The following is a 27,500-nucleotide window of genomic DNA, read 5'->3' as shown; positions in this document are numbered from 1 at the left end:
ATCGATTGTAAGTTGCTTTGGAATAAAGCGTCTGCTAAATGACAAACATGTCAATGTAGAGTAGTGATGTTAAGAGTTATGTAAATGTAAAGGTTAAGGGTTAAGAGTTATGTAAATGTAAAGGTTAAGGGTTATGTAAATGTAAAGGTTAAGGGTTATGTAAGTGTAGAGTAGTGATGTTAAGTGTGTTTGATGATGTTAAGTGTGCTTGTGTTTGATGTTCTCCAGGAGGAGCTGACCCAGAGGCTGATGAACCTGAGTGCCAACCTGCACACCCTGCAGGTCTGTGTCTGTGTGTGTGTGTGTGTGTGTGTGTGTGTGTGTGTGTGTGAGTGTGTGTGTGTGTGAGTGTGTGAGTGTGTGAGTGTGTGTGTGTGTGCATGCCTTTGTGCGTGCGTGTGCATGTGTGTGTGTGTGTGTGTGTGTGGTGTGTGTGTGTGTGTGTGTGTGTGTGTGAGAGTGTGTGAGTGTGTGAGTGTGTGAGTGTGTGAGTGTGTGAGTGTGTGAGTGTGTGTGTGTGTGTGTGTGTGTGCATGCCTTTGTGCGTGCGTGTGCATGTGTGTGCATGTGCATGGGTGGGATTGTGTGTGTGTGTGTGTGTGTGTGTGTGTGTGTGTGAGTGTGTGTGTGTGTATAACATAACCAGCTCAGGTGATGAGGAGGTTAAACTCCGCCCTGCTGGTGGAATGGCCACTGTGCTGGGGTCAGTACCTGGGACTCCCTGGGGTTAACTAGTACTCTGGTTGACTACGTCTCTACGTTGGTGATCTAATAGAAGACAACTGTCCTAATGTCTCTCTTTGTCTCTCTCTCCCTCCCTCCCTCTCTCCCCCCCTCCCCCCCCTCCCTCTCCCCCTCCCTCTCCCCCCCTCCCTCTCCCCTCCCCTCCCTCTCCCCCTCCCTCCCTCTCCCTCCCCCCTCCCTCCCTCCCTCCCTCTCCCCCCCTCCCTCTCCCCTCCCCTCCCTCTCCCCCTCCCTCCCTCTCCCTCCCCCCCTCCCTCCCTCCCTCCCTCCCTCCCCCCCTCCCTCCCTCCCTCCCTCCCTCTCCCCCTCCCTCCCTCTCCCCCTCCCTCCCTCCCTCCCCCCCTCCCTCCCCCTCCTCTCCCCTCCCTCTCCCCCTCCCTCTCCCCCTCCCCCCTCCCTCCCCCCCTCCCCCTCCCTCCCTCCCCCCCCTTCCTCCCCTCCCCCCCCCTTCCTCCCCTCCCCCCCCCTCCCTCTAGGGAGCAGTAATAAAGCAGGACTCAGTATTAGAACTCCTCATGCGCTCTGAGAGCCCCGCCCCTTCCCCCCGGGAGGCCACGCCCCCTGGCCGCCTCTGGCGCTCCCTGTCACGTGACGCAGGTGTGTGTGAGGCCGGGGGGGCGGGGCCAGTCCCGGGGGCGGGGCCGGGGGCGGAGCTCGGCCTGCTGCAGAGGCAGCACAGCCTGCTGCAGGAGGAGCTGGGGAGGCTGAGGGGGGCGGAGTCTCGGCTGAGGGACAGCGAAAAGCTCCGCCTCCAGCTGGAGAGGCAGATGCGCAGCATGAAGGCCAGCAGCAGCAACAGCGCCCCCCCCGGGGCTGTGGACGGGCCTGGCACTGCACCCTCAGACCAGGTAGAGACACACCCTGACCCTTATATATAAAACACCTAAAAAAAAAATCGGAAGCGTTATTTCGGTTGATTAATCCTCCCCTTTAATAATACCAGTTGGTATTGTGTTTGATATGGTTGGAAAGCCTGATTAGTAAGGATCATGCATTCATGGAATGAGCAACACAGCTAAACGTGTGGGTAGCGGCCCAAAAACATTTGCCAAAATGGTATTGGTTGGTATTCACTCTGGTTTCACTCTGGTTTTGAGTTGCTTGGTGGATTGGATGATTGCACTCTCTCACAGTAATAAGGAAAAAACAACACATATTGGCCATTTTACACGTTATTAATGTTACACTGTCAGGGACCTCAGTAGCGTGTGGAAGATCCATACGCAGTCACAACAGCTTGGCACCTCCTCATGCTGGTCACCAATAACCCTTACTGTACTCAACCACTAGGGGGCAGCACTGGTCTGATGTATACTGGGGGTGATAGACAGACAGACAGACAGACAGACAGACAGACAGGTCAGCTGACAGACAGGACAGACAGATAGACAGACAGACAGACAGGTGATAGACAGAGAGACAAGCAGACAAACAGACAGACAGGACAGACAGACAGGTCTTGTGACAGACAGGTGTCAGACACGCAGACAGGCAGACAGACAGGTGTAATAATTTAATTAATTTTGCCATTTAGCAGACGCCTTTATCAAAAGCAATTTACAATTACGAATTACAGGGACATTCCCCCTGGAGTAACTGAGGGCTAAGTGCCTTACTCAAGGGCACACTAGTAGTGGTGTGGCTTCAGGCGGGATTTGAACTCACAACCTTCCGATCACAAGTCCAACTCACTATCCACTAGACCACCACTACCCCCCATAGACCACCACTACCTGCCCCCAGGTGTCAGACAGACAGACAGGACAGACAGATAGACAGACAGGTAACAGACAGGTGACAGACAGACAGGTCAGCTGACAGACAGACAGGTGTCAGACAGACAGACAGGACAGACAGACAGGTCAGGTGACAGGCAGACAGACAGGTCAGGTGTCAGACAGACAGGACAGACAGATAGACAGACAGACAGGACAGACAGGTAGACAGACAGGTCAGATGTCAGACAGACAGACAGGTAACAGACAGACAGACAGGTCAGATGTCAGACAGACAGACAGGTAACAGACAGACAGACAGGTCAGATGTCAGACAGACAGGTAACAGACAGACAGGTAACAGACAGACAGACAGGTCAGATGTCAGACAGACAGGTAACAGACAGGTCAGATGTCAGACAGACAGACAGGACAGACAGACAGGTCAGGTGACAGGCAGACAGACAGGTCAGGTGTCAGACAGACAGGACAGACAGACAGGTAACAGACAGGTCAGGTGTCAGACAGACAGACAGGTAACAGACAGACAGGTCAGGTGTCAGACAGACAGACAGGTCAGGTGTCAGACAGACAGAGACAGACAGACAGACAGGACAGACAGACAGACAGGTAACAGACAGACAGACAGACAGGTCAGATGTCAGACAGATAGACAGATAACAGACAGACAGACAGACAGGTCAGATGTCAGACAGATCGACAGGTAACAGACAGACAGACAGGTAACAGACAGACAGGTCAGGTGTCAGACAGACAGAGACAGACAGACAGGACAGACAGACAGACAGGTAACAGACAGACAGACAGACAGGTCAGATGTCAGACAGATAGACAGATAACAGACAGACAGACAGACAGGTCAGATGTCAGACAGATCGACAGGTAACAGACAGACAGACAGGTAACAGACAGACAGGTCAGGTGTCAGACAGACAGACAGGTACTGACCACGCCCCTCCTCCTCCAGCCTCAGTCAGCCTCCCAGGAGTCCATCGACCAATCAGAAGCTCCGGGCAGCGACGTGGAGGAGGACGTGACCTCAGACGAGGACGACCCCCGAGGTCAGTGTTGCCATTGAGACATGACATCACATGACATCACATGACATGACATCACATCACATCACATGACACAGATGGCTGGATGTGAGCGTCATCGGGACGTTCCAGGAGATTAGAGACATAAACACATAACCCTAACCTTCTAACCCTAATAATAATGCTAATATTAATGCTAATGCTAATACTAATGCTAATGCTAATATTAATGCTAATGCTAATGCTAATACTAATGCTCTACTACTCCCGACTAATCGGCTCCCAGGAAAACAACACGAGAACACTGTTCTCCACCATGGACCGCCTTCTCCACCCCCCGATACCCCGACCCCCCCCTCTGGTGACCAGATCTCTGCTCCAAATCCCTGGACTCCATCCATCAGCAGCTCCTGAAGCCAGCCCCTCCCCCCCCCCCAGCCCCTCCCCCCCCCAGCCCCTCCCCCTCCCAGCCCCTCCCCCTCCCCCAGCCCCTCCCCCTCCCCCAGCCCCTCCCCCCCGAGGTGTGATGACCTCCACAACCACCGGCCGATCTATAATATATAATATGCCATTTAGCTGACGCTTTTATCCAAAGCGACTTACATTGCAGTGAGTGCCTACATTTCAGTACATACGGTCCCAGCGGGAATCGAACCCACAACCTAAGCGTTGTTAGCACCACGCTCTACCAACTGAGCCACAGAGGACCACCATCTCCAACCTTCCACCTCCAACCTTCCACCTCCAACCTTCCATCTCCAACCTTCCATCTCCAACCTTCCACCTCCAACCTTCCATCTCCAACCTTCCATCTCCAACCTTCCATCTCCAACCTTCCACCTCCAACCTTCCACCTCCAACCTTCCATCTCCAACCTTCCACCTCCAACCTTCCACCTCCAACCTTCCATCTCCAACCTTCCACCTCCAACCTTCCATCTCCAACCTTCCATCTCCAACCTTCCATCTCCAACCTTCCATCTCCAACCTTCCATCTCCAACCTTCCATCTCCAACCTTCCACCTCCAACCTTCCACCTCCAACCTTCCATCTCCAACCTTCCACCTCCAACCTTCCATCTCCAACCTTCCACCTCCAACCTTCCACCTCCAACCTTCCATCTCCAACCTTCCACCTCCAACCTTCCATCTCCAACCTTCCACCTCCAACCTTCCATCTCCAACCTTCCACCTCCAACCTTCCATCTCCAACCTTCCATCTCCAACCTTCCACCTCCAACCTTCCATCTCCAACCTTCCATCTCCAACCTTCCATCTCCAACCTTCCATCTCCAACCTTCCATCTCCAACCTTCCATCTCCGACCTTCCATCTCCAACCTTCCATCTCCAACCTTCCATCTCCAACCTTCCATCTCAACCTTCCATCTCCAACCTTCCATCTCCAACCTTCCATCTCCAACCTTCCATCTCCAACCTCCAACCTTCCATCTCCAACCTTCCACCTCCAACCTTCCATCTCCGACCTTCCATCTCCGACCTTCCATCTCCAACCTTCCATCTCCAACCTTCCACCTCCAACCTTCCATCTCCAACCTTCCACCTCCAACCTTCCACCTCCAACCTTCCATCTCCAACCTTCCACCTCCAACCTTCCATCTCCAACCTTCCATCTCCGACCTTCCACCTCCAACCTTCCATCTCCAACCTTCCATCTCCGACCTTCCACCTCCGACCTTCCATCTCCGACCTTCCATCTCCGACCTTCCATTTCCGACCTTCCATCTCCGACCTTCCATCTCCGACCTTCCATCTCCGACCTTCCATCTCCGACCTTCCATCTCCGACCTTCCATCTCCGACCTTCCATCTCCGACCTTCCATCTCCAACCTTCCATCTCCAACCTTCCATCTCCAACCTTCCATCTCCAACCTTCCATCTCCAACCTTCCACCTCCCACCTTCCATCTCCAACCTTCCATCTACAACCTTCCATCTCCAACCTTCCATCTCCAACCTTCCATCTCCAACCTTCCATCTCCAACCTTCCACCTCCAACCTTCCATCTCCAACCTTCCACCTCCAACCTTCCATCTCCAACCTTCCATCTCCAACCTTCCCTTAGTAGCCGCCGGCCAATTCCATCATCACATGACCAACCATGAGACCCTCCAGCCTGGCTTCAGATCTCACCACAGCACGGAGGCCGCCCTCATCAGATAGATAGATAGATAGATAGACTTTATTTGTCATTGCTACAGTACAGGTACCAAACAACGACATTTAGGAGGGGAGGCTCCCCTGGTGTTTAGGAAAGGAAAAAGAAACACATTTTAGAAAAAGCATAGATGCATAAAATCACAAGAAGGTAAGGAGCTGGTTTACATCAATAGAGGCTATGTACACAATCCACTGTACTATACTGCACAGATAGTCAACTAGGGTTGTCATATTTCACAAGAAAGTATTTTTTTCACATTATTTTAAAGTGTCACAGTTTGCAGGCTTGAAAATGTACATGTTTGTGCCTCAGCACTAGCTGCCATACAATCCGTCCGGGCCAGAACTTAGGCCTTTTCTGTGTTCAGGGCCTTGACGGCCCTGTGGTAGAAGCTGTCCTTCAGTCTGTTTGTCTTAGCGGCCGGGGTCCTGTACCTCCTGTTCGAGGGCAGCTTGACAAAGTGTTCGTGCCCAGGGTGGGTCGGGTCCTTGGAGATCTTGGAGGCCCTCCTGAGACAGCGTGTTTTGTACAGCTCCTCCAGAGAGGGGAGGGGGGCGTCGGTGATCTTCTGTGCTGTTCTCACGACTCTCTGTAGCTCGCTTCTCTCCGCTGCCGTGCAGCTGTGGAACCAGTTGGAGATGCCGAAGGTGAGGATGCTCTCCACTGCACCATGGTAGAAGGCCACCAGCATCTCCTTCTTGCTGTGTTGCTCCAACGGATCAAGACCACCATCCTCCATCAAGACCAATTGTCAACTGCCTGCACGAAATAAAAACCTGGATGTCATTAAATCGTCACCTAATCCGTCTTCTTCCACCTAAGGAACATTGCCAGATTCCAACCGTCACTCTTCTGACTCTCTCGCTGAAACTCTGGTCCATGAATTTGTCACCTCCCTCCTGGATTACTGCGATGGTGTCCTGTTCAAAACCCTGGACAGGCTCCCGTATTTCCAAAACTCAGCTGCCAGGGTCCTCTCACACACCAAGCCCTGGCAGCACATCACCCCCACCCTCATCCACCTCCACCCTCATCCACCTCCACCCTCATCCACCTCCACCCTCATCCACCTCCACCCTCATCCACCTCCACCCTCATCCACCCCCACCCTCATCCACCCCCACCCTCATTCACCCCCACCCTCATTCACCTCCACCCTCATCCACCCCCACCCTCATTCACCTCCACCGGCTACTGGTCAAGTCCCGCATCTCCTACAACATCCTCCTCCTCACCTACACGTCCCTCCATGCCCCCCAGTACCTATCTGACCCCCTCCACTCTCTCCCTGCCCCCCCCCCCCCCCCACCCTCTGGAACTCTCTCCCTGCGGTGATCCGCAACATCCCCCCCCTGGACACCTTTAAAACGCCCTCAAATCCCACCTGTTTGCCAAGGCCCCTAGTTCTGCTGTTGTTTTGTCTGCCTGTCTGTTTGTCTGTCTGTTTGTCTGTCTGTTTGTCTGTCTGTTTGTCTGTTTGTCTGTTTGTCTGTTTTTCTGTCTGTTTGTCTGTTTGTCTGTTTGTCTGTCTGTTGGTCTGACTGTTTGTCTGTCTGTTTGTCTGTCTGTTTGTCTGTCTGTCTGTCTGTTTGTCTGTCTGTTTGTCTGTCTGTCTGTCTGTCTGTTTGTCTGTCTGTTTGTCTGTTTGTCTGTCTGTTGGTCTGACTGTTTGTCTGTCTGTTTGTCTGACTGTTTTCGTTCTTTCCTGTCTCTCTGTAAAGCAACCGCGGGACCCTGAAAGGCGTTATTATATAAATGAAAGTTATTATTATTATTGTTATGCTAATGCAGCCCACACACACTGTTACATAACACCTCCCTAACCCATCCATTTGGTGATGAACCCTCCCCCATCACCCTCCCTCCCCCACCACCCTCCCTCCCCATCACCCTCCCTCCCCCATCACCCTCCCTCCCCCATCACCCTCCCTCCCCCACCACCCTCCCTCCCCATCACCCTCCCCCATCACCCTCCCTCCCCCCCATCACCCTCCCTCCCCCATCACCCTCCCTCCCCCACCACCCTCCCTCCCCCATCACCCTCCCTCCCCCACCACCCTCCCTCCCCCACCACCCACCCTCCCCATCACCCTCCCTCCCCCATCACCCTCCCTCCCCCACCACCCTCCCTCCCCCATCACCCACCCTCCCCATCACCCTCCCTCCCCCACCACCCTCCCTCCCCCACCACCCTCCCCCCCCATCACCCTCCACCATCACCCTCCCTCCCCATCACCCTCCCTCCCCCACCACCCTCCCCCCCCCATTATTGATTATTAATGAATAAAACCTTATTGATTATTAATTAATAAAACCGTCTTTGTGTCTCTGTGCAGATCTCCAGGCCATTCCAGAGGAGGGTGAACCGCGTGGAGAGACCAGAGAGAGGAAGGTGTCACAGTGTTAACAGTCCCCCCAGACCAGAGAGAGGAAGGTGTCACAGTGTTAACAGTCCCCCCAGACCAGAGAGAGGAAGGTGTCACAGTGTTAAAGGCCCATCCGGAAACAAAAAAATAACGTGTCACATTGTTAACAGTCCCCCCAGAAACACACTAATGGCGCTTTCCCACTCCAGGGCCTAACCCTAACCCTAACCCTAACCCGGGTCACCTGGCCCTGTTCTTTTGCCTTTTTCCACTGCCAACCAAGCCGGACCAGGCCACAGTACCCGTGCCATGTTTACTTCCTGTTCGGGATGGGTATGTTTACTTCCTGTTCGGGATGGGTAGCGAAAGGTACTTTATTGCCAGGCTGCGTGTGACGTGTGACGCTGCACACCGTTGATTGGTCAATGGAAATCTTCTTCGCTAACCGCCATTTTTAAATACCACAACAGATTTCGCTCTCGGAAAATGTCACTTACTGTTTCTGTAATAACTTATTAATAAAGATTTTAAAAAGTATGCTGACCATCGTATTATCTTAGTTTAATGTCATTTCAATGCATCATAGAACTTTTATTTACAAGCATAAAAAAAAATCGCTTCTTCTCTTCACACAGAGGGTTAGGATGTTAGAAGGGTCATATGGGTGGGGTATTATGGGGTATAATATAGGTATGTTTGTTCCAGGGAGTGTTTTTACCTCCCCCAGCCTCCCCCCCCCCCTCATGGATTAGCTTTACAGTGACTCAGCGTTGGGGTCAACGTTCACGTTAGCATTAGCATTAGCATTCTTCCTTCATGTTTATCACCTGGGATTATTTGGATTTCTGCGGCTCCCTTCTGGATCAACACTGGACATGACATCATACCCCAGTGGTGACTCACCACAGGAAGGGTCGGAGTCACCACAGGAATGGGCGGAGTCACCACAGGAAGGGGTGGAGTCACCACAGGAAGGGGCGGAGCCACCACAGGAAGGGGCGGAGTTATGCAAAGACAGTATTTCCAAAGAAGAATGTGCAGGAAATGGACGACAAGCATGCAGGTAGTAACCATGGCAACTCCCAGACCTGATGTGGGCAGGAAGTTCAGCTGCCTAGCGTTAGCCTCATAGCGTTAGCCTCGTAGCGTTAGCCTCATAGCGTTAGCCTCATTAGCATAGCAGCCTGAGTCGTGCTTCACTCGAGTCGTGGTCAGCCACATCTTTGTATGTAGTGTCAAACATGTCTCTCATAGAGATGACGTGGGCAGATAGTGATGTTGGAATGTAACAAGCATTCTGATAGGCTGATGGCATAGAGGCAGTAATGCCCAGTGAATCAGCAGTGTTAGGAGAGGAGAGTTAGGCAGATATCTACATTTGGCCAAAATATGACTTAGGCAGTTATGCTATGAGGCGAACGATGTGTTAATGTGATTGGATGTTTGTGATGCATGAAGATGTAAATACGACCTCCTCATGATTAAGAATGTTTATGATGGTGATGATTTGTATTTATTTATTATTCCTTTATTCCTCTATATAATTAAGATCTACTGTATCTCCATGACTCTGTGAGTGTGTATGTGTATGTGTATGTGTATGTGTGTGTGTGTGTGTGTGTGTGTGTGTGTGTGTGTGTGTGTGTGTGAGTGTGTGTGTGTGTGTGTGATCATTAGAACACTTACAGAGATTAGAAGGTTTTTAACTCCAGTGGACGAAGTCAACCATCACTTCCTGTTCAGCAGTAGTCACTTCCTATTCAGCAGTAGTCACTTCCTTTCCCACTTCCTGTAGTTAGAAACGGCGGCTGGACCTTCCATGTGACTGTGGTCATGTGACCAGAAATCCATTTTGTTTCTCCTTGCAGGACGACACGATCTCAGGTGAGAACAGGCAGGCAGACAGACAGACAGACAGACAGACAGGCAGACAGACAGGCAGGCAGGCAGGTAGACAGACAGGCAGACAGACAGACAGACAGACAGACAGACAGACAGATGATCTTCATATCTGACCTATGACCTCTGTATGTGTTCATTATAGATATATAAAATCTTTATTCATTGTTGTATAATTAGTTTTTTATTGTTAATTTGAATCTTGTGCTTACAAGTGTTTATGCATCTTACTGAGGCTAGCGAGGACACTGATTGTGTGTGTGTGTGTGTGTGTGTGTGTGTGTGTGTCTTCATTTGAAAAGGAAACTGTAATGTATACTATTACTGTTTGCAGAAAGCCATACTAAAGATATGAATGTCCAACCCACATCTGCCTTTCTGTCCCTCTGTCATCAGTGATTATACTAATGAGTGATATACTAATGAGTGATATACTAATGAGTGATATACTAATGAGTGATATACTAGTACTCATGTTGTTATAGTGTTCCTGCTACAGGCACGATTCCCTCTAAACCAACATATGCAGTTGGTAAATATAAACCTGTTGTGTCAGATAAAATAAAGATTTCATGGTAAAAACTAAAAATAATTATAATTGGGGTTCACATACTTTCAAGCAGCACTGTATATCTATATATACACACATACACACACACACACACACACACACACACACACACACACACACACACACACACACACATATATACACATACATACAGCTCTGGAAATAAATAAGAGACCACTCCAAACATTTCTTAAATCAGCATCTCTACATGTGCGACAGTCGTTCCATTCCAGTGTGTTGAATTCCACAGACACACACACACACACACACACACACACACACACACACACACACACACACACATACATACAGCTCATTCTACTACTGAGGTGATTAGAGGTACAGGAGGTAGAGGCTGGTGGAGGTAGAGGTTGTGTCTCAGGAAGTAGAGGCTGGTGGAGGAAGAGGCTGTGTCTCAGGAGATAGAGGCTGTGGCTCAGGAGGTAGAGGCTGTGTCTCAGGAGGTAGAGGCTGTGGCTCAGGAGGTAGAGGCTGGTGGAGGTAGAGGCTGTGTCTCAGGAGGTAGAGGCTGTGTCTCAGGAGGTAGAGGCTGTGTCTCAGGAGGTAGAGGCTGTGGCTCAGGAGGTAGAGGCTGTGTCTCAGGAGGTAGAGGCTGTGTCTCAGGAGGTAGAGGCTGTGGCTCAGGAGGTAGAGGCTGTGGTTCAGGAGGTAGAGGCTGGTGGAGGTAGAGGCTGTGGCTCAGGAGGTAGAGGCTGTGGTTCAGGAGGTAGAGGCAGGTGGAGGTAGAGGCTGTGTCTCAGGAGGTAGAGGCTGGTGGAGGTAGAGGCTGTGTCTCAGGAGGTAGAGGCTGTGTCTCAGGAGGTAGAGGCTGGTGGAGGTAGAGGCTGTGTCTCAGGAGACTCTCCTCTGATCAGCGGCTAAGCTAACCTTTACCTAACCTAGCATCAGCAGCTAAGCTGTTATTTCTGTCCCTCTGTTTCTTTCAAGTTAACATGTGTGAGTCTGATCATCTGGGCCGCATGTCGGCAACCAATCAAAATGTTCAGACTTTTCTTTTGAAACACGGAACTACGGAAATACAAACCACAACACAAACTCGCTAGTCAAGCCAAAATACTGCAACAACGCAATGGATTGGGTGAGTAATCCCCACTGCTACCTAGTTAACGAGAACACTACTTTACATTGTTACCTAGTTAACTAGAACACTACTTTACATTGTTACCTAGTTAACTCGAACACTACTTTACATTGTTATCAGGCTCACAGAACAAGCTGTGTTAGCTGACTAGCGACGTGGCGTCGATTTTCAACAACGGAGAAATGTGTAAATGTATTCACTGTTTTTGAAAGAAAAGTCAGATCATTACATCAGATCAGACATGAGGACCAGATGATCAGACTGTGTCACATACAAACGTAGGGTTCAACTGTCCACTACAGCAGCAGTCTGTCTCATCCCTTCACGCTGCTGCTCTGGGCTAGGCTGCTCTGGGACTCAGACGGCTGTGGGTTTGGCCTGGCTGTGGAATGGCCTGATACTAATATCCATACGAGGGCCACAGTGATATCCTCGTGGTCGTGGGGTCCCCGGGGGGGTGTGGGGGGTGTGTGGGGGGGGGGGGATGGGGGTGTGTCGGGGACGACGACGTGGGTAGACCCGGCGGTAACAGGAGACGTGCGGAGGACAGGAATAGACATGACGGCTTTGTCTTCCGATACCTTGATCCTCTGATCCTCTGTTACTATTCCTACATCTCTCTCCTCTCTCACTGTCTAGGAGCCATGTATAGATGGGGGGGGGGGGGGGGGGAGCCATACATGAGGTGTGGGGGAGGTGGGGGGGTGCAGGGCTCAGCAGGGAGCAGCTGCGTGGGAGTGGAGACAGTAGGCAGGACAGTAAGGGACAGCTGACGGACTTGAGGCTCTGAGGGGGGCGGGGCTTGCGGACAGGGGGGGCGGGGCTTGTGGACAGGGGGGGCGGGGCCTCGTCTCTGGGGTATAAATGCCATTGTCCCCAGTCGTGAGTTTGGTCGCTGTTCTTTCCTTCCCTTCTCTTTCTCTACTTCTCTCTCTTTCTCTCTCTCTGCTGAGGACTGTCCTCCTCCCCTCCTTCCATCCCTCTCTCCGTCTCTCCGTCTCTCGGATCAGTCCTTCTCCCCGTCTGTTGGGCCGCCTGTGAACCGTCTCAGACAACAAGATGGAGGCGATCAAGAAGAAGATGTTGATGCTGAAGGTGGACAAGGAGAACGCGCTGGACCAGGCGGAGCAGGCCGAGATCGACAAGAAGGCCGCCGAGCTGAGGAGCAAACAGGTGGGCGGAGCTAGAACCTTCTAGAACCTTCTAGAACCTTCTGGAACCTTCTGGAACCAGACGGAACATTCCAGGACCTTCCCTGGTCTGACCCGGGGCCACTAGGATGGGTCTGGGTCAGGTGGTGTTGCTGCTGGGTTCACTGGTGTGATGATGTCGTTTTTAGACTTAGTGGTCATTTGACTTGGGGAGGTAGAACACCAGGGGAGGCTGGGGGAGGCTGGGGGAGGTAGAACACCAGGGGAGGCTGGGGGAGGCTGGGGGAGGCTGGGGGAGGTAGAACACCAGGGGAGGCTGGGGGAGGGAGTACACCAGGGGAGGCTGGGGGAGGAACAACAGGAGCATGGCGTGACCAGCCCAGGCTCGCTGCCAAAAGACCCAAAATGGAGAGAAACTCGATCCTCTCTTCTTCTGTGGTGCTGTGGCCAGCAGGGTTCAGAGCTGAAGGTCAAGGTGGCATACTGACGGCCTGATGGACAGAGTGTGAAAGAGACAGAGGAGGAGAGAGAGGGAGAGTGGAGAGGAGGAGGGGAGGGAGGGAGAGAGAGGGAGTGTGAGTTGATGGAGAGTTGGCAGAGTATTTATATCCACACGGCCTTGACACCAGACCAGGCCTGTCAATCACCTCTGGAAGGCTGGAGTGGGGGGGGGGTTAGGGGGGGGTGAGGATTAGGGTTAGGAGGTGTTAGTTTGAGGGGTGGGGGGGGTTAGGAGGTGTTAGGGTGTGGAGGGTGAGGGGGTTAGGGTTATGGGGCGGGTGTGGCTCAGGAGGTAGAGGCTGGTGGAGGTAGAGGCTGGTGGAGGTAGAGGCTGTGTCTCAGGAGGTAGAGGCTGTGTCTCAGGAGGTAGAGGCTGTGTCTCAGGAGGTAGAGGCTGGGGGAGGTAGAGGCTGGTGGAGGTAGAGGCTGTGGATCAGGAGGTAGAGCCGGCGTCTAATGATCGCAAGGTTGGCCGATTGGCGGTTAAATCCCGGCTGGCCACATGTCAAGGTGTCCTTGGGCAAGACACTGAACCCCAAATTGCTCCCAGTGAGCGGGCCGGCGCCTTGCATGGCAGCTTGCCGCTATTGGTGTGTGAATGTGTGAATGAGAGGCCGTTGTAAAGCGCTTGGGAATAAGGCGCTATATAAGTCATCTATATAAGTCATCTATATAAGTCATCTATATAAGTCATCTATATAAGTCAGTCTATATAAGTCATCTATATAAGTCATCTATATAAGTCATCTATATAAGTCTGTTTACCATTTAACAGTGGAGCTGTTGTCCCATTGTCTAACTCCCTTCCTCTGCTTTCTCCTCTACATTTCTTCTCCTCTCTTCTTCTCTTCTTCTCTTCTCTGTTTTCCCTCCCTTCTCTACCATTATCTTTTCTTCCCCCTTCTCTTCCTCCATTTCTCTCCTTTCTTTCTATCCATCTCTCTCCCTCTCCTTCTCTCTCTCTCTCTCCCTCTCTCCCCCTCCCTCTCCTTCTCTCTCTCTCTCTCCCTCTCTCTCTCCCCCCCCCCTCTCTCTCTCCCCCTCTCTTCCTCTCCCTCTCTCTCTCTGTCTCTCTCTCCTTCTCCATCTCTCTCTCTCCGTCTCTCTCTCCCTCTCTCTCTCCTTCTCTCTCTCCCCCCCACTCTCTCTCTCTCTCCCTCCCTTTCTCCCTCTCTCTCCCCCTCCCTCCCTCTCTCTCTCTCTCTCTCCCCCCTTCTCTCTCTCTCCCCCTCTCTCCCTCTCCCTCTCTCTCCGTCTCTCTCTCCTTCTCCATCTCTCTCTCTCTCCCTCTCTCCTTCTCCCTCTCTCTCTCTCTCTCTCAGCATGAGGATGAGTTGTTGGCGATGCAGAAGAAGCTGAAGGGGACGGAGGACGAGCTGGACAAATACTCTGAGGCGCTGAAGGACGCTCAGGAGAAGCTGGAGGTGGCAGACAAGAAGGCTGCTGACGTGAGTAGAGGCTGGGGGAGGTAGAACACCAGGGGAGGCTGGGGGAGGTAGAACACCAGGGGAGGCTGGGGGAGGTAGAACACCAGGGGAGGCTGGGGGAGGTAGAACACCAGGGGTGGCTGGGGGAGGTAGAACACCAGGGGAGGCTGGGGGAGGTAGAACACCAGGGGAGGCTGGGGGAGGTAGAACACCAGGGGAGGCTGGGGGAGGTAGAACACCAGGAGAGGCTGGGGGAGGTAGAAATTGGAGGACAGGCTCAGTAATGGAATGAGGAATGATATCAGACAGCTGTTCCTCCCTGGTGAAGACATTATCACAGGGTCATATCTCTCAACGCCGGGGCTCAAGTGTTTCTGTGTGTTTCTGTGTGTGTGTGTGTGTGTGTGTGTGTGTGTGTGTGTATGCCTTTGTGTGTGTGGGTGTGGGTGTGGGAGGGTATATATATAGAGAATGCCCAGAGGAGGAGAGGAATATGAGAGAGGGAAGGTGAAACATTCAAATGAAACAGGAAATGATCGCAGATAGATACTGCAGTGGAAGATATCCTCATTTCCAGTGAAGTAGCCGCCATCTTGTTGTGACATTGTTGTTTTTCCTGCCATTTTGATACATCTACTACCCCCCTGTACTGTCCCTCCTGAGACATCTACTACCCCCCTGTACTGTCCCTCCTGAGACATCTACTACCCCCCTGTATTGTCCCTCCTGAGACATCTACTACCCCCTGTACTGTCCCTCCTGAGACATCTACTACTCCCTGTACTGTCCCTCCTGAGACATCTACTACCCCCTGTACTGTCCCTCCTGAGACATCTACTACCCCCCTGTACTGTCCCACCTGAGACATCTACTACCCCCTGTACTGTCCCTCCTGAGACATCTACTACCCCCCTGTACTGTCCCTCCTGAGACATCTACTACCCCCTGTACTGTCCCTCCTGAGACATCTACTACCCCCTGTACTGTCCCTCCTGAGACATCTACTACCCCCCTGTACTGTCCCTCCTGAGACATCTACTACCCCCTGTACTGTCCCTCCTGAGACATCTACTACCCCCTGTACTGTCCCTCCTGATACATCTACTACCCCCTGTACTGTCCCTCCTGAGACATCTACTACCCCCTGTACTGTCCCTCCTGAGACATCTACTACCCCCCTGTACTGTCCCTCCTGAGACATCTACTACCCCTTGTACTGTCCCTCCTGAGACATCTACTACCCCCTGTACTGTCCCTCCTGAGACATCTACTACCCCCCTGTACTGTCCCTCCTGAGACATCTACTACCCCCCTGCACTGTCCCTCCTGAGACATCTACTACCCCCCTGTACTGTCCCTCCTGAGACATCTACTACCCCCCTGTACTGTCCCTCCTGAGACATCTACTACCCCCCTGTATTGTCCCTCCTGAGACATCTACTACCCCCTGTACTGTCCCTCCTGAGACATCTACTACCCCCCTGTACTGTCCCTCCTGAGACATCTACTACCCCCTGTACTGTCCCTCCTGAGACATCTACTACCCCCCTGTACTGTCCCTCCTGAGACATCTACTACCCCCCTGTACTGTCCGTCCTGAGACATCTACTACCCCCTGTACTGTCCCTCCTGAGACATCTACTACTCCCTGTACTGTCCCTCCTGAGACATCTACTACCCCCTGTACTGTCCCTCCTGAGACATCTACTACCCCCCTGTACTGTCCCACCTGAGACATCTACTACCCCCTGTACTGTCCCTCCTGAGACATCTACTACCCCCCTGTACTGTCCCTCCTGAGACATCTACTACCCCCTGTACTGTCCCTCCTGAGACATCTACTACCCCCTGTACTGTCCCTCCTGAGACATCTACTACCCCCCTGTACTGTCCCTCCTGAGACATCTACTACCCCCTGTACTGTCCCTCCTGATACATCTACTACCCCCCTGTACTGTCCCTCCTGAGACATCTACCCCCCCCTGTACTGTCCCTCCTGAGACATCTACTACCCCCTGTACTGTCCCTCCTGAGACATCTACTACCCCCTGTACTGTCCCTCCTGAGACATCTACTACCCCCCTGTACTGTCCCTCCTGAGACATCTACTACCCCCTGTACTATCCCTCCTGAGACATCTACTACCCCCTGTACTGTCCCTCCTGAGACATCTACTACCCCCCTGTACTGTCCCTCCTGAGACATCTACTACCCCCCTGCACTGTCCCTCCTGAGACATCTACTACCCCCTGTACTGTCCCTCCTGAGACATCTACTACCCCCCTGTACTGTTTCTCCAGTGTCTATTAATACATTTAAAAAAACAAAAAAACAATATTCCTTGTTCTAGCATTGTGACTGCCAGTGGCCCCTGGCCTGAGCTAGATTACTCTTCCTGCTACGACTGGTGGATTGATGATTCACTTGCTTAGTCAAATGTATCGACTGTAAGTCACTTTAGAATAAGCGTCTACTAAATGTCTTAAATGTAAATAAAAAATGATGATCTTAAATATTACTATTCTGTTCCAGCCGATCTGTAACTTCAACTGATCAGTGAAATATGATGTAGAAATTAAACAAAAATAACAACTTTCCCTGTCGACTCTAAAGCTTCTAATCCTGACCTGACGGTCTGAGGCGCCATCTAGTGGTCAAAGATGGAAGTGAGATCTACATACTGAGGCACACACACACACACACACACACACACACACACAGATCCAAAAAGAGATGAGCCTTCAGACAGACAGACAGACAGAGACAGAGTTATATATATATAAGGGTTATTTAGTATTTACATCAGTCATATATGAGTCATTAACACTACAACAGCCGTGACTGTTTTGCCTACTATAAGACTATATAGTCTGTCTATATATATCTATACTATTTACACCCTACTATAAGACTATATAGTCTATATATCCACCTTACTATCAGGGGTCAAATGACCCTATTCTTTACAATGGGAAGCTGCTACTTACACACAATGACCACTAGTTGGTCGCCTTGTAAGTTAGCCTGCCTCCTACACAGAAACATTTTAAAATAGCTTCATACCAGCTTATCCTGATGTGATTTAGAACATGTAAGGATACTGGGTGGTAGAACGCACATATCTAGGAAAAGTCATGAAAGGAGGGTCCTGAAATTTGATAGAGTGCAAAGATATAAAGAAAGAAATTACACACAGGGTCAAATGACCCCACCCATGGCTGTTCTAGTGTTAATGACCCCACCCATGGCTGTTCTAGTGTTAATGACCCCACCCATGGCTGTTCTAGTGTTAATGACCCCACCCATGGCTGTTCTAGTGTTAATAATAATAATAATAATAATAATAATAATAATAATAATAACTTTTATTTGTACAGTGCTTTTCCTGCAAACGTTGCAGCTCAAAGTGCTCCAATCATTATATAATCATCATTTAATTATTTAGTCATTTAAAGGCAATATTAAAAAGATGGGTTTTTAGTCTTGACTTGAACATATGTGCTGAGGTTGCATCCCTAATGTAAACTGGCAGTGAGACACAATCTGGAGCATAAAATGAGAATGCAGCCTCACCAAATCTCTTCTTTTGTACATGTGGTCCACAGAGAAAACCAGCGTCAGAAGACCTGAGAGCTCTACTGGGTTGATATGCTAGCAGAAGACCTGAGAGCTCTATTGGGGTGATATGCTAGCAGAAGACCTGAGAGCTCTATTGGGCTGATATGCTAGCAGAAGACCTGAGAGCTCTATTGGGGTGATATGCTAGCAGAAGACCTGAGAGCTCTATTGGGCTGATATGCTAGCAGAAGACCTGAGAGCTCTATTGGGCTGATATGCTAGCAGAAGACCTGAGAGCTCTATTGGGCTGATATGCTAGCAGAAGACCTGAGAGCTCTATTGGGCTGATATGCTAGCAGAAGACCTGAGAGCTCTATTGGGCTGATATGCTAGCAGAAGACCTGAGAGCTCTATTGGGCTGATATGCTAGCAGAAGACCTGAGAGCTCTGTTGGGCTGATATGATAGCAAAAGGTCTGAACATATTCTGGTGCTGTGCCAGTGAGAGCTTTATAAACAAGCAGAAGGATCTTGAAATCTATTCTGAACTTAACAGGAAGCCAGCGTAGAGTCTCTAAAATAGTTGTATGAGCTCGTCTGCTTGTTTCAATGACCCCACCCACGGCTGCTCTAGTCACTCTGATCCAGAGCCGTGTAGGAAGTGTGTCCACAATGACATCAACAACCAACTACAACCAGTACGAACTTGAGCAGTCCTGTGTGTGTGTGTGTGTGTGTGTGTGTGTGTGTACACAGGCTCAGTAATGGAATGAGGAATGATATCAGACAGCTGTTCCTCCCTGGTGAAGACATTATCACAGGGTCATATCTCTCAACGCCGGGGCTCAAGTGTTTCTGTGTGTGGGTGTGTGTGTGTGTGTGTGTGTGTATGTGTGTGTGTGTGTGTGTGTATTCTGCAATCAGTTGAGCAAGATGCTGAGGGAGTGAAGTCACCAGGCTAATGGTTGCCTGGCAACCTGCTGCATAGGAACGCATAGGAGTGTCCAGGAGTGTTAACACACACACACACACACACACACACACGCACACACACCCCTCCTTCCAGGCTAAGTTATTGTTACCCTAATAAGGTCACTACCCACCGCACCCCGTCACCTGGGCGTCGCTGCGCCACCTGGGCGCGGCAGGAATGCGGTGATTAAGCTACCTGGTCACGTGACCCAGGGCGTGGCTCCTCCCCCTCCCTCTCCTCCGGTGCTTGGGGAAGTCTCATGAATATTCAGATAAGAGAAGCGCTGCCTGATTGGCCGGTGACACGTCACAGCTCCGCCCAGCGCTGCTGTATTCATTCACTTCTGTATAACTGAACCTCATAGTCCAGAGCAGGGGTCTAAAGCAGGGGTCTGCAACCTGTCTTCATCCGAGAGCTACTTTGAACAAATGTAAGTGGCCGAGAGCTACTCTTATCTTATTACTTACAGTCATTCACATAACGTATCAAAACACTCTGAAATTCTTCACTAGCATGCTCTGTTTCAAATGTCAATGTGTAAGCTCACTATAGTAGTAGCAGTGTATTCTGTATCCATATATCAATGTATCACATCACCTCCATTCACATATCAAAAGCTTATAATTATATGGTCCACATGTGTGTCATAAGTGCATTCACCTTTTCTAGTTTTTTCAGTCAGAAAACATTAGTATTTTTTTCTTCTTTTGTCTCTTTCAAAAAAATGTGTGCATGTGTGTAATAATTACAGCTAGGTTAGTTGGATACACTCCAGCATTCACTCATTCCTACACTTGAGATGAATGTCACTGCATGGAGTCTACAAGAGTGGTGTATGCTGGAGTGTATCCACTTAGGTTCACTCTGATAGAGTAATTTAAATGCTCATCTGTCAGTCTTGTTCAGAAGTAGTAGTAGTATTTCATTACATTCATTTTAGAAAAATCTGATTCTCAAAGGCATGTAGAGCCAAATACAACAAATACTTTCAGGGCTGCTTGGTGAATATTCTTATAGTTTTCTGGGTCTACCAGGCTCCAGAAATGTTGTGAATGTTGTTGCGATTGTAGCTGGACATTATTCTGGAGCTTTATAACCTCCATCTCCATTTCTCCAGTCTTGACACTGAACAGTTCATCTATCTGCTCTCAGTGTTTCCCCTAGGTTTGCTGCCTTGGGGAGGGGGTGGCATGGACTGTGGCATAATATGTGGTCTTCACTACCTGTCCACTTTCTCACCTGGTTCTTGCTCTCTCTCTCTTTGGTGTGCCGACACCATCCTGCTCTCTCCTTCTCTATCCTCCTCTTTTACTGTCAACCAAAAGGCAAACATAACAACCAGAGTATTTATAATTTAATAAGAGGTATACATTGATCCATATCAATTCATAACATAATTCGAATTGAATATTGGGTTGCTGAAAAATAAATTGTATATCCATCTATAGAAAACAGACATTTCCAAAGAGTGAGGGTTGTGCCAATGCTTCAATCCACTGTCCATGTACTGTAAATATACCATTATGGTATTACCATGAAGCCCAATTCTAGCAGAATAAGAAAGATTGTTTATCTACTTTAAGTAAAATAATAAAGTGCATCCAGTTAGCTCTTTAGCTGGCAAGTGTGCAGCAGACTAGCTCATCTCATCACCTCTGAGCTAGCTAGCTAGTTCTTTGACACTATTCACACCATGGAACTATAATCAGACACTAGTCACAATAATAACGACCTTTCTCTGTCAGAACACTCAGCAAGTATATTTGCTAACGTTTTCAACTTGCTTACTTTCATCTGCAGACATCTCACCCTGCAAAAACTCTTGCGTCTCACGCGCACACTTGCAATTTTTTAACTTTTTTTAGTATTTGTTACTGTAGTGTTACTGTAGTGTTACTGTAGTGTTACTGTAGTGTTAGTCTGTAGTGTTACTGTAGTGTTACTGTAGTGTTACTGTAGTGTTACTGTAGTGTTAGTCTGTAGTGTTACTGTAGTGTTACTGTAGTGTTACTGTAGTGTTAGTCTGTAGTGTTACTGTAGTGTTACTGTAGTGTTAGTCTGTAGTGTTACTGTAGTGATAATGTAGTGTTACTGTAGTGTTACTGTAGTGTTACTGTAGTGTTACTGTAGTGTTAGTCTGTAGTGATACTGTAGTGTTACTGTAGTGTTACTGTAGTGTTACTGTAGTGTTACTGTAGTGATACTGTAGTGTTACTGTAGTGATACTGTAGTGTTACTGTAGTGTTAGTCTGTAGTGATACTGTAGTGTTACTGTAGTGTTACTGTAGTGTTACTGTAGTGTTACTGTAGTGATACTGTAGTGTTACTGTAGTGATACTGTAGTGTTAGTCTGTAGTGTTACTGTAGTGTTACTGTAGTGTTACTGTAGTGTTACTGTAGTGATACTGTAGTGTTACTGTAGTGATACTGTAGTGTTACTGTAGTGTTACTGTAGTGTTAGTCTGTAGTGTTACTGTAGTGTTACTGTAGTGATACTGTAGTGTTACTGTAGTGTTACTGTAGTGATACTGTAGTGATACTGTAGTGTTAGTCTGTAGTGATACTGTAGTGATACTGTAGTGTTAGTCTGTAGTGTTACTGTAGTGTTAGTCTGTAGTGATACTGTAGTGTTACTGTAGTGTTACTGTAGTGATACTGTAGTGTTACTGTAGTGTTACTGTAGTGTTACTGTAGTGTTACTGTAGTGTTACTGTAGTCACCCCTCTGCGCGAGGACAGTGTTCCCGCCTTCAGTAGAGACTTGAGTCGCGCGAGTCTGGACGGTTAGACTCGTCGCTGCTCTGCGTTCCAGCCGCGCAGAAGACCACCCACCCTAACCCTAACAACCCTAACCCTAACAACCCTAACCGTGACCGTGACCACCCACCTCCAGCATGTCCGGGAACATCGACGCGGTGCGGCGGAAGATCAAGGTGCTGCAACAGCAGGCGGAGGAGGCGGAGGAGAGGAGAGACTCTCTGGAGAAGCAGGGGGAGGAGGAGAGGAACGGCAGAGAACAGGTACTAACCTCCTAACCCTGGTCTGACCCTGGTCTAACCCTAACCCTAACCCTAACCCTAACCCTGGTCTAACCCTGGTCTAGCCCTGGTCTAACCCTGGTCCTAACCCTGGTCTAGCCCTGGTCTAGCCCTGGTCTAACCCTGGTCTAGCCCTGGTCTAACCCTGGTCCTAACCCTGGTCTAGCCCTGGTCTAACCCTGGTCCTAACCCTGGTCCTAACCCTGGTCTAACCCTGGTCTAACCCTGGTTTACATTTACATTTACATTTACATTTTTGGTATTTAGCAGACGCCTTATTCCAAAGCGACTTACAATCAATACATTTGAATACTGGTCTAGCCCTAACCCTGGTCTAACCCTGGTCTAACCCTGGTCCTAACCCTGGTCTAACCCTGGTCTAACCCTGGTCTGACCCTGGTCTAACCCTGGTCCTAACCCTGGTCTAACCCTGGTCTAACCCTGGTCTAACCCTGATCTAACCCTGGTCCTAACCCTGGTCCTAACCCTGGTCCTAACCCTGGTCCTAACCCTGGTCTAACCCTGGTCTAACCCTGGTCCTAACCCTGGTCTAACCCTGGTCTAACTCTGGTCTAACTCTGGTCTAACCCTGGTCTAACCCTGGTCCTAGCCCTGGTCCTAGCCCTGGTCTAGCCCTGGTCTAACCCTGGTCTAACCCTGGTCCTAACCCTGGTCCTAACCCTGGTCTTACCCTGGTCTAACCCTGACCCTGGTCTAACCCTGGTCTAACCCTGGTCTAACCCTGGTCCTACTCCTAACCCTGGTCTAACCCTGGTCTAACCCTGGTCTGACCCTGGTCTAACCCTGGTCCTACTCCTAACCCTGGTCTAACCCTGACAACCCTAACCTCTAGAGAACAGGTATAACACCAAGTTATAAGGTTACACCTTAACTGCTACTCCTGAGACATCTACTGCCCCCTGTACTGTGTCTCCTGAGACATCTACTACCCCCTGTACTGTCCCTCCTGAGACATCTACTACCCCCTGTACTGTCCCTCCTGAGACATCTACTACTCCCTGTACTGTCCCTCCTGAGACATCTACTACCCCCCAGCACTGTGTCTCCTGAGACATCTACTACCCCCCTGCACTGTGTCTCCTGAGACATCTACTACCCCCTGTACTGTCCCTCCTGAGACATCTACTACCCCCTGTACTGTCCCTCCTGAGACATCTACTACCCCCCAGCACTGTGTCTCCTGAGACATCTACTACCCCCCAGCACTGCGTCTCCTGAGACATCTACTACCCCCTGTACTGTCCCTCCTGAGACATCTACTACCCCCCAGCACTGCGTCTCCTGAGACATCTACTACCCCCTGTACTGTCCCTCCTGAGACATCTACTACCCCCCAGCACTGCGTCTCCTGAGACATCTACTACCCCCCAGCACTACGTCTGCTGAGACATCTACTACCCCCCAGCACTGCGTCTCCTGAGACATCTACTACCCCCTGTACTGTCCCTCCTGAGACATCTACTACCCCCCAGCACTGTGTCTCCTGAGACATCTACTACCCCCCAGCACTGTGTCTCCTGAGACATCTACTACCCACCAGCACTGCGTCTCCTGAGACATCTACTACCCCCCAGCACTGTGTCTCCTGAGACATCTACTACCCCCCAGCACTGCGTCTCCTGAGACATCTACTACCCCCCAGCACTGCGTCTCCTGAGACATCTACTACCCCCCAGCACTGCGTCTCCTGAGACATCTACTACCCCCCAGCACTGTGTCTCCTGAGACATCTACTACCCCCCAGCACTGCGTCTCCTGAGACATCTACTACCCCCCAGCACTGTGTCTCCTGAGACATCTACTACCCCCCAGCACTGCGTCTCCTGAGACATCTACTACCCCCCAGCACTGCGTCTCCTGAGACATCTACTACCCCCCAGCACTGCGTCTCCTGAGACATCTACTACCCCCCAGCACTGTGTCTCCTGAGACATCTACTACCCCCCAGCACTGCGTCTCCTGAGACATCTACTACCCCCCAGCACTGTGTCTCCTGAGACATCTACTACCCCCCAGCACTGCGTCTCCTGAGACATCTACTACCCCCCAGCACTGCGTCTCCTGAGACATCTACTACCCCCCAGCACTGCGTCTCCTGAGACATCTACTACCCCCCAGCACTGTGTCTCCTGAGACATCTACTACCCCCCAGCACTGTGTCTCCTGAGACATCTACTACCCCCCAGCACTGTGTCTCCTGAGACATCTACTACCCCCCAGCACTGCGTCTCCTGAGACATCTACTACCCCCCAGCACTGTGTCTCCTGAGACATCTACTACCCCCCAGCACTGCGTCTCCTGAGACACACGCTTTTCCCCTTTACTGTTCCCTAAGACTTCTACTGCCCCCCTTGTAATTTACTGATCTCTGATCTCTGTTCTCCAGTGTCTAAATATAAAAGGAGCTAGATTACTCTTCCTGCTACGACTGGTGGATTGATGATTCACTTGCTTAGTCAAATGTATCTGTTGTAAGTCGCTTTGGAGTGAGAGGTACACACACACATACAGTTAGGTCCGGAAATATTTGGACAGTGACACAATTTCCATAAGACGTCTGCTAAATGCCAAACATGGACATGTAAACCAGGTAGTCTAGGTCCTCCACCTCTACATGGCCACACATACCAATGTATGTACGTCATTGTGTTGGTGAATGTGTTTTATATGGTGTGTGTGTGTGTGTGTGTGTGTGTGTGTGTGTGTGTGTGTGTGTGTGTACTACATAGTTGAATGGTGGAGAGGACACAGCACAGTGGATGTGTCAACATCATCTCAGCCTGTACAACACTGCTCTGTAACCAAGCAGCCAAACACACCCTCACACCCTTAATGAGATAATCTCACTTATCAGACGTGTGTTAATGAGATAATCTCTCTTATCAGACGTGTGTTAATGAGATAATCTCTCTTATCAGACGTGTGTTTGCAACAATGAACTCAGGTGATACAGCAGAGAAAGTGACTGAACATGTGTTCATCTGGTTTTACTACAGAGCTCAGTGTGTAATTGATTCCTATGCAAATCAGAGGCCCTATAAAAAGAAAGATATTCATTCCAAAATGACATTAACTATTGTTCTTGCATTAAGATGAATTCAATTCAACTTACTGAGTCATTTGTTGATGAAATATTTTTCATTTTAGCTCATTTTATTGCTTTGGGTCTAAATTCCTACGTACATTTCTTGAATTTCAATTTTAATAAATTTACTGAAATGTCAAAAAACGTTCACTTTAGGGGTATTGTGTATGGATTGATGGCAAATTCTTTTTAATTTAAATAAATCCATTTTAAATTGTGTCTAACACAACAAAATGTAGAAAAAGTGAATCCACTGTATTATACTGTATATACGATTCCCTCACCTCACTCCACAAAGAAATATGAACACAGGTTAGAGCTCTTCTCTACTCTCTTCATCCCTCTCTCTCCTCCCCCCCTCCCTCCCTCCCTCCCTCTCTCCCCTCCCCCCCTCCCTCCCTCCCTCCCTCCCTCCCTCCCTCCCTCTCTCCCCTCCCCCCCCTCCCTCCCTCCCTCCCTTCCTCCTTCCCTCTCTCCCCTCCCCCCCCCCTCCCCAGGCGGAGGCGGAGGTGGCCAGTTTGAACCGGCGTATCCAGCTGGTGGAGGAGGAGCTGGACCGCGCCCAGGAGAGGCTGGCCACCGCCCTGCAGAAGCTGGAGGAGGCGGAGAAGGCTGCCGACGAGTCTGAGAGGTACACACACACACACACACACACACACACACACACACACACACACACACAGAGAAGGCTGCGGTCGAGAGTGAGAGGTGCACACACACACAGAGGTACACACACACACAGAGGCACACACACACATACACACACACATACAGTTAGGTCCGGAAATATTTGGACAGTGACACAATTTCCATTATCTTGTCTCTGTCTGCCACAATGGATCTGAGATGAAACAGAGGAGATGGGAAGTGGAGATGGAAGGAGGGATTGAAGTGCAGACGTTCAGCTTTAGTTCAAGGGGTTGAACAAAAATATTGTATCAAAAGTTTAGAAGTTGAAACAATTTTTATACACAGTCCCCTATTTTCAGGAGCTCAAATATAATTGGACAAATTAACATAACCATAAATGTTCATTTTGAATACTTTGTGGAGAATCCTTTGCAGGCGATGACAGCCTGAAGTCTGGAGACATGGATCACCATGCTGGGGTCCTCCTGTGTGATGCTCTGCCAGGCCTTTACTGCAGCTGGTTCTGATGTGTGTGTGTGTGTGTGTGTGTGTGTGTGTGTGTGTGTGTGTGTGTGTGCGTGCGTGTGTGTGTGCGTGTGTGTGTGTGTACAGGGGGATGAAGGTGATAGAGAACAGGGCGATGAAGGATGAGGAGAAGATGGAGATGCAGGAGATCCAGCTGAAGGAGGCCAAGCACATCGCTGAGGACTCTGACCGCAAGTATGAGGAGGTGAGACTCCCTCCTCCTCCTCTCCTTCTCCTCTCCTCCTCCTCCTCCCCCTCCTCCTCCTCCTCCTCCTCCTCCTCCTCCTCTCCTCCTCCTCCTCCTCCTCTCCTCTCCTCCTCCTCTCCTCCTCCTCCTCTCCTCTCCTCTCCTCTCCTCCTCTCCTCCTCCTCCTCCTCTCCTCCTCCTCCTCCTCTCCTCCTCCTCACCTCTCCTCCTCCTCTCCTCCTCCTCCTCTCCTCCTCCTCCTCCCCCTCCTCTTCTCTCCTCCTCCTCCTCCCCCTCCTCCTCTCCTCCTCCTCCTCCTCTCCTCCTCCTCCTCCTCCTCTCCTCCTCATCTCCTCCTCCTCCTCTCCTCCTCCTTCTCCTCTCCTCCTCCTCCTCCCCCTCCTCCTCTCCTCTCCTCCTCCTCCTCCTCTCCTCCTCCTCCTCTCCTCCTCCTCCTCCTCCTCTCCTCCTCCTCCTCCTCCTCCTCTCCTCCTCCTCCTCCTCTCCTCCTCCTCTCCTCCTCCTCCTCCCCCTCCTCCTCTCCTCTCCTCCTCCTCCTCCTCTCCTCTCCTCCTCCTCCTCCTCCTCTCCTCCTCCTCCTCTCCTCCTCCTCCTCCTCTCCTCTCCTCCTATATAAGAGTAACTGTAACCTGTGTTTGTGTGTGTGTGTGTGTGGTGTGTGGTGTGTGGTGTGTTGTGTGTGTGTGTGTGTGTTTGTGTGTGGTGTGTGTGTGTGTGTGTGTGTGTGTGTGTGTGTGGTGTGTGTGTGTGCG

The 27,500-nt window shown here is 50.3% G+C and overlaps 1 protein-coding gene and 1 pseudogene across 4 annotated transcripts in view; both read left to right on the top strand.

The window, feature by feature from the left end:
* LOC308158413 (rho guanine nucleotide exchange factor 2-like) overlaps positions 1-8,101 on the top strand; it is a 36,831-nt pseudogene extending 28,730 nt beyond the window's left edge. The window contains exons 22-25 of the transcript in view: positions 229-282; positions 1,221-1,592; positions 3,448-3,541; positions 8,031-8,101. The product of the transcript in view is annotated as a rho guanine nucleotide exchange factor 2-like (transcript). The remainder of the gene's footprint in view (positions 1-228; positions 283-1,220; positions 1,593-3,447; positions 3,542-8,030) is intronic.
* Positions 8,102-12,691: 4,590 nt separating this feature from the next.
* LOC308157522 (tropomyosin alpha-1 chain-like) overlaps positions 12,692-27,500 on the top strand; it is a gene marked incomplete at both ends in the record, with an annotated part of 20,063 nt that continues 5,254 nt past the window's right edge. Inside the window, 4 exons of one of the 3 annotated variants that reach the window (XM_080531097.1) lie at positions 12,692-12,805; positions 14,607-14,708; positions 25,985-26,016; positions 26,628-26,745. In XM_080531097.1, coding sequence (XP_080387223.1) covers positions 12,692-12,805; positions 14,607-14,708; positions 25,985-26,016; positions 26,628-26,745 — 366 coding nt within the window. Of the gene's footprint in view, positions 12,806-14,606; positions 14,733-22,134; positions 22,261-25,882; positions 26,017-26,627; positions 26,746-27,500 lie in introns of those variants that run through there. The other 2 variants (XM_080531095.1, XM_080531096.1) reach the window with 2 other exon arrangements.

Source organism: Nansenia antarctica, assembly GCF_963989245.1.
Source record: "Nansenia antarctica genome assembly, chromosome: 5".
In the NCBI taxonomy this organism is placed as follows: domain Eukaryota; kingdom Metazoa; phylum Chordata; class Actinopteri; order Argentiniformes; family Microstomatidae; genus Nansenia; species Nansenia antarctica.
Note: the sequence above shows the minus strand (reverse complement) of the source record. Positions and strands in the feature narration are given on the sequence as shown.